Source organism: Lates calcarifer, linkage group LG4, assembly GCF_001640805.2.
Source record: "Lates calcarifer isolate ASB-BC8 linkage group LG4, TLL_Latcal_v3, whole genome shotgun sequence".
Lineage (NCBI taxonomy): Eukaryota > Metazoa > Chordata > Actinopteri > Centropomidae > Lates > Lates calcarifer.
The window spans coordinates 245,630-251,917 of NC_066836.1; the positions used below are offsets into that span (position 1 = coordinate 245,630).

Here is a 6,288-nt window from a genome sequence, read left to right on the forward strand (position 1 = left end):
GAGGCGCTCTGATGATTTTCAGGTAAGTCTGTACCATCTGTGGACTGAACCAATGAAAACAGACTGCAAGTGATAATAAATACTTTTATTGATCGGTTGAACAGAAGTTGATTGACAGCATGCTGAACAGAGCTAAGGCACATGAAGCTGTGAGGTCAGAGGTCAGGTGGCTTCAGACTGGTTACCTGCTTCCTTTGACTCAACGGTTTTAAAAACTCACCTGAGCAGGTGAGATGCTGCATCATACACATGAAAAAATAACAAACTATAATTCAGTCCAATTGGGAGGCAGCTCACCTGGACAGAGAAAAAACACTGACAGGTCACCTGGTTGTTCACCTGTGTGACAGGTCATCTGATACAGGTCAGAGGTCACAGCAGGAGGAGGCGGAGTCAGAGGTCAGGACCTTTCATCAGCTCTTGGCCTGTTTCCTCTTCTGAACGAGCTCCGCCAACATCTTATAACGAATCATACACTCCTCCTGAAACAAACAACACAACAATAAACACACAACAATAAACAACACAACTATAAACAAACAAACTTCCTGTTAACGACATTATCACTGTCGCGTGACGTTTAGTCGACGTCTGTGTGTTATCTAACTTCAGGTAACAAGGTGTCCAGGTGTGTAGAGCTCAGTGAAATAGTAAAGGATAGTAGAACACAGTAGAGACACTGAGCTCAAATAAAATGATCTCACAGGAATAAACAATAGAAATAAAATATTTTTCCTTTGGTTGTTTGGAGAGAAACGCTGGATAATAAACCTTACGAGTTTATCTGAGGGTAAATTATGACGAATATTAATGAACTGAACTCAACTCAGCTGCACTTTAAACCACAGGTGTGTTCCTGCTCTGTTCTTCTACAGGTTTAATCAGGCTCACAGTCAGGTAGACAGACAGGTAAACAGGAAGACAGGTAAACAGGTAGACTGACAGGTAGACAGGCAGACTATATACCTGTCTGTTGGTTCTCACCTTGGACTTCCCAGGGACCACTTTGGCAATGCGGTCCCAGCGTTCTGCGGTTCCTCTGGGAAACTGTTGCAGAGCTAGTTCCAGCAGTTTCTGTTGGTTCTGAGTCCAGGCGGCGGGGTCCGCCTTCTCCCCGCACTCCTGAGGTTCCGCCTCCTCCTCCTCAACCACAGCCGGGTCAAAATCTCTCTGCCGACGACCTCTGACCTTCATCTCCCCCACGTCTGCTGCCGCCACCACTGCCAAAGACTTCCTGGTCCTCCGGCGGACCGACAAAGCCACTTCCTCCTCTGCCTCCTGCTCCTCCTCACAGGCCCCGCCCACTCTCTGAGTCATCCCACTGTCAGTAACAGGAAGTGACCTCACAGGAGGAGGTGGGCCCTTCAGCTCAGACAGCTTCACCAGCCCTGAAACGCACAAAGCACCTTGGTTAACAACAGCTGACAGTGGAACTGACTTAGTGGAGTCAGTGACAGTAGAGTCAGCAGTAGCAGAGTTTACCTGAGGTGTGGCTCACGTTGTCTTTCACCTGTTTGACTTTAGTCGTCACCTATTGGAGAAAACAGATTCTGAACTCATCATCTTAAAAACTACAAACAAGTTCTGATGTTAAACGGTCTCATGGACTTGATCCCTGACTCTGGACCTGATCCAGTTGACCAATGTGATTCAAACTGAACTGGTTCTGAACCAGTTTTAACAGACTTACATCAGACACCGATCGTCCCAGTTCATGAGCGATCTTTTCCCATCGACCCGGAGTTCCTCCTGGGAATTTAACCATCAACCTGCTGAGGAGGCTGAGCTCTTCTTCTGTCCAGTCTGCAGCCTGAGGACACACAGACAGACACGTCATCCAGGTGTGTCCACACCTGTGATCCACGTCAGTGCGGTCTGTAATATGAGAACATGTCAGACCTTCTTCCTGGCAGCTCTGCGGTCCTGCAGCCAGGCGTCCATCTGGTCCTCGATCTCCTCGATGGAGGAGGTTGGATCATAGCTCTGGTATTTCAAGTTCTCTGAGGATGGCTCGTAAACTGGAAACTCCACCTTCGGCTTCTTGACCTTCGGCCTCTTCTCTCCTGAGAGGTCAGAGTGAGAGTGGTGCATTCAGGTGCAGGTGTTACAGTCCAACATCTATCATTTTGACTGACTGTTTACTGAGTGTTTACTGAACGTTTACTTACTGTTTACTGACTGTTTACTGAATGTTTACTGACTGTTTACTGAGTGTTTACTGAACGTTTACTGACTGTTTACTGACTGTTTACTGTTAGAAACAATCAGATGCAAACTTTGTCAACAGCAGTTTAAACATCATCATCATAGATCGTGTGACTCGTCGTCTGACTAGTCGCTCTTTTAACTTCCTGTCGACAGCAGTCATCAGGTTCATCACACTGACGTTCAGATTTTTTTCTATGATCGTTCAATCAGTTGAAGAGCAGATACAATTTCAGTCGACCAGGATTTTCATTGATTGACTGCAGCCATGGAAACTATGGCAGCCTGGAAGGAAAAGATGTCAAAGTGTTTACTGGTCGTAGCTTCCTGTTCAGCTTCAGCCTCTTCTCTCTGCTGCTGCTTCATCTGCTGGTAGTCCTCATAGTACTGCTTCACTTCCTGAAACACACACACAGCCACACAGATTTGGCTTCATGTTTACCAGAGGTCTGAACTATGAAGGGAGTTGAACCTCCTCTGGTTTAACTCAGGTTCTCAGGTAAAGTCGGGGTTGACAAACCCTGACTGCCTCGATCTGTGTTAAACGCTACGATGGTGGTTCAGATGTGGGTCAATCGAGTCGGTGTTAACTTAATCAGAGTTAGTGCGTGTTGATTAAAGGGGCGTGCACCGTATCTCTCAGATGAAGAGCGCACGTTAATTCTGTGGGTTTAGAGGAATTTAAAGAGACTCTAACGACACAATGTCAAACCAACAAAGACAGAGAGACTGGTCACATGTTCTCTGGATTCTTCATCTGTAATATGAGATGGAAGGACACAGAACATATGTGATCATTTCTCAGATACTTGGATTACAGTCAACACGTGGGTCACATGTCTGAGAATGAGCTGTTCCTGTTAATGATGTTCTGCCTGGAACACTCAGGCTGTATATGTATGAATGTAAAGCTGTTATGTTCAGTATGAACTTCATGTTAACAGTATTTCAGCCTCAGTGGAAACTGAACCTGGATCAAATAGAAACCTTCTATAAAGTGGTTCACATTCATATTTCCATCATTAATGCTGCTTGGTCTGTAGTCTACAATTACAACAGCCTGTCACTTTATATTGTCTTTCAGGACAATAACACCCCCCATTTAAAGGATTATTGAAATCGATAATATGCAGCACTAATGATGCTAAACTCTGCTGCTTGACTGTGAGAAAGAAAATTAAAATAACTGAGAGTGAAAATGGAAAATGTGGAGCATAAAAAAACACCATTTATTGATCCACATACCTCTACCATCCACTACATACTGTTATTTTTTTTTTGGGGGGGGGGGGCAACTGACGGTCCTACAGAGTCAGCCTCTCTCTGCTGATTGGTAACCGGTAACACCAAGTTAACCACCACCATAAACTGCTCGGAGCAATTTAGAGACTCAGCGTAAATTACCATGGCCAGGTAAAACCTATCCACCTTTCATAGTACAGGTTAATTAGGAAGGTACACCTGATGTCACCAAGTTACTCTTGAAGTTACTCTGATCAGACAGTAACCTCGCTTCATAGAACAGGCCTCAGGTTACAGACAGGTAAACAGGCAAGTAAACAGACAGACAAACAAACCGACAGGTAAACAGGCAGGTAAACAGACAGACAGGTAAGCAGACAGACAGGTAGTATACCTGGACAGTCTGAGGCAGGTTTTTGATGGACAGGTAGAGCCAGATGCTGAGCTTCAGAGGGAGGATGTCCTGCCAATGAGGTCGGTCCTGAACCCTGAAGCAAAAACAAACAATAAAAAACACATTAAATTAACAAAAATCAACCTTCATCACCTCAGACACACAGAGAGAGAGGTGAGCTCTGTGTCTGATCAGGATCCAGAGCTGGACACACACAACACAGTACCTGTCGGGCCGCTCCTGACCAATACACCTGAGCTCATCTGCAGGTCTGGAGCTCACCTTCTTCTTCTTCTCCTTCTTCTTCTTACTCAGCAGCTCGTCCTGGAAACAAGGAGGATTAATCACCTGGTCACATGACATGGCCTGTTCTGATTGGCTGTGTGTCCAGCTCTGCTTTGATTGGCCGTCTCACCAGCTGTTTCTCCAGGTAGATGGACCAGATGACAGCGTAGTGTCCCACAGTGAGGATGAGGAAGAGGAGGAAGCCCAGCTCAGCGTTACTCATCTTCCTCACTCGTCTGTAGTAGAAGACCGGCTGCCGCCAATCAGGAAGTCCATTCACAAGGATGTCATCGTACCTGCACAGGTACAGAGACAGGTAAGGTTTGTATATAGTTGTAGAGGTCTGACTCTGAGCTGTGATTGGCTGTGAGGTGAACAGGTGAGACTCACTTGCGTCGTCGCTCCTCGTCCTTCAGGACTTCATAAATGGCGACGAGCTGAAAACAGAGAGACAGTTTGAATCTGACTGGATGGCGGCAGCAAGCAGGTGTTGGTCTGGTTTTCTCACCTGTCGGAACTGAGTCTCAGCGTCATCATCTTTGTTCTTGTCAGGATGCAGCGTGAGAGACAGACGGCGGTACGCTTTCTTTATCTCTGCTGAGGAAGCATCCTGAGGGAAGATTTACAGACAGCGTAAGTTATTGATGGTGTCATACTGGGTTCACTGATTAATCAATCAGTTTATCATCAGTTAATCGTTCCTGCCGTTTTTCAAAGTAAAAGACCGAAATAACAGACACATTGATCGATCAATGACCTAAACAGTTCTGATCACTCATTAACACCGGGTTCAACACCTAATGGTCAGAGACGCACAAAAATTGTGAACTGGTCCTTTAATGTGTGACGTCATACGGTCCTTCCTGTCCAGGTTCAACTGCACCTGTGCTCGTGACACCGCTGTTCCGGTCAAGTGCCGCAGGTGGAGGTGAAAAGAAACAAACATACGTCAGTCTGACGTTAAACGTGAACGGAGCCGCTCGGACCAAACACAGGTAGAACCTCAGACTCTGAGTTCACCTGTGACCTGTGTCTTTCAGCTGCAACATCAGCACCAGAGGTTATACGTCACACTGAAACAGGTGGAACAATACAGCTGTTAGCATCAGCTAGCTGCTCAGAACTAAATCCGTTTAGCTTAGCCCCGCTGTGTGTGCGCATGGCACTTAGCTGTTAGCATTAGCACCCAACTAGCTGCCTCTCCGCGGTTACCATGGAGACAGTTAGCAGTTAGCCGTTAGCACGGACCTGATCCACGGACAGGAACTGGTAGAAGGTCTGCGGAATCTCCTCCACAAGGTCCAGCAGCTCCAGATCCGCCTCCCAGGCGGTCAGAGGGGGGACCGCAGAGACCAGCAGGGTCAGGCAGACCAGCAGGGACCCGCACGGGCCCGCACAGACCCCCATCACCGAGAAACCGTTACAGCGCGAGAAAATACTGGTAACAGGTCCGTGAGCCAGCTCAGAGATCTCCGACCCGGAAGCTTCGTCAGTCACATCCGGGTTACACAGGCTGTCAAAATAAATGTCCTTTATATGACTCGGTCAGCAGCGACACCTGTAGGAAGAGCGGGAAACTACAGGGACTGAGACTGAAGAGAGGGAGAAAGAAAAGACTTAGAAAAAAACTACTGAAAAACTTATATAAACTTATATAGCGCCAATTTACAACAGAGGTTATCTGGAGGCACTGTACATATAGAGCAGGTCTAGACCAAACTCTTTATCTTTATCTTTATCTTTCTAATCTATTAATCTATCTTATAAAATTTACAGAGAGAGACCCAAAAGATCCCACCATGAGCAGCACTAAACATTACTACAGGTAAACAATACTGCAGGTAAACTGGTCTACAGGTAAACTGTGACAGTTAACGTCTGTAAAAACCAGTGGTTCACTGTTCACAGTCAGAATCTACTTTCATCATTAAATCAAAACACATCAAAGTCCTGAAACATTAAACAACACAATGTTTCTCACCTATTGAATCAGTGACAGAGTTCAAATTCTGAGAACAGAGTCACAACTACAAATAATCAAAGGGAGAAAACCCACCTGGAAAAAGTCTGACTGATGAAAAATTCTCTTCTTTTATTTATGAAGTGACTCAGTTTGTGGATTTCCTTTTTTTGTTCATATCATCTGTAATTAGCACTGAACA

General features: G+C 45.8%; 1 protein-coding gene across 1 annotated transcript; it reads right to left on the reverse strand.

Annotated features, from left to right (window-relative positions):
* Positions 1 to 70: 70 nt before the first annotated feature.
* dnajc1 (DnaJ (Hsp40) homolog, subfamily C, member 1) lies at positions 71 to 5,623 on the reverse strand. The gene is made up of 12 exons (XM_018679103.2): positions 5,375 to 5,623; positions 4,635 to 4,736; positions 4,517 to 4,563; positions 4,257 to 4,422; positions 4,068 to 4,165; positions 3,842 to 3,935; positions 2,520 to 2,604; positions 1,900 to 2,063; positions 1,691 to 1,810; positions 1,483 to 1,531; positions 985 to 1,388; positions 71 to 482 (listed from the first exon to the last, which is right to left on the reverse strand). The coding sequence occupies exons 1-12, from the start codon at positions 5,531 to 5,533 to the stop codon at positions 414 to 416; spliced, it is 1,557 nt and encodes a 518-aa protein (XP_018534619.1). The 5' UTR covers positions 5,534 to 5,623; the 3' UTR covers positions 71 to 413.
* Positions 5,624 to 6,288: the final 665 nt, after the last annotated feature.

Excerpts from the sequence above, each read along its gene's own strand:
- dnajc1 (XM_018679103.2), bottom strand. The coding sequence starts at position 5,533 with ATGGGGGTCTGTGCGGGCCCGTGCGGGTCCCTGCTGGTCTGCCTGACC. Across the intron at positions 4,166-4,256 it reads TCTACCTGGAGAAACAGCTG|GACGAGCTGCTGAGTAAGAA; the intron begins GTGAGACGGCCA and ends CCTTGTTTCCAG. Across the intron at positions 2,064-2,519 it reads TGAACAGGAAGCTACGACCA|GAGAGAAGAGGCCGAAGGTC; the intron begins GTAAACACTTTG and ends CTGACCTCTCAG.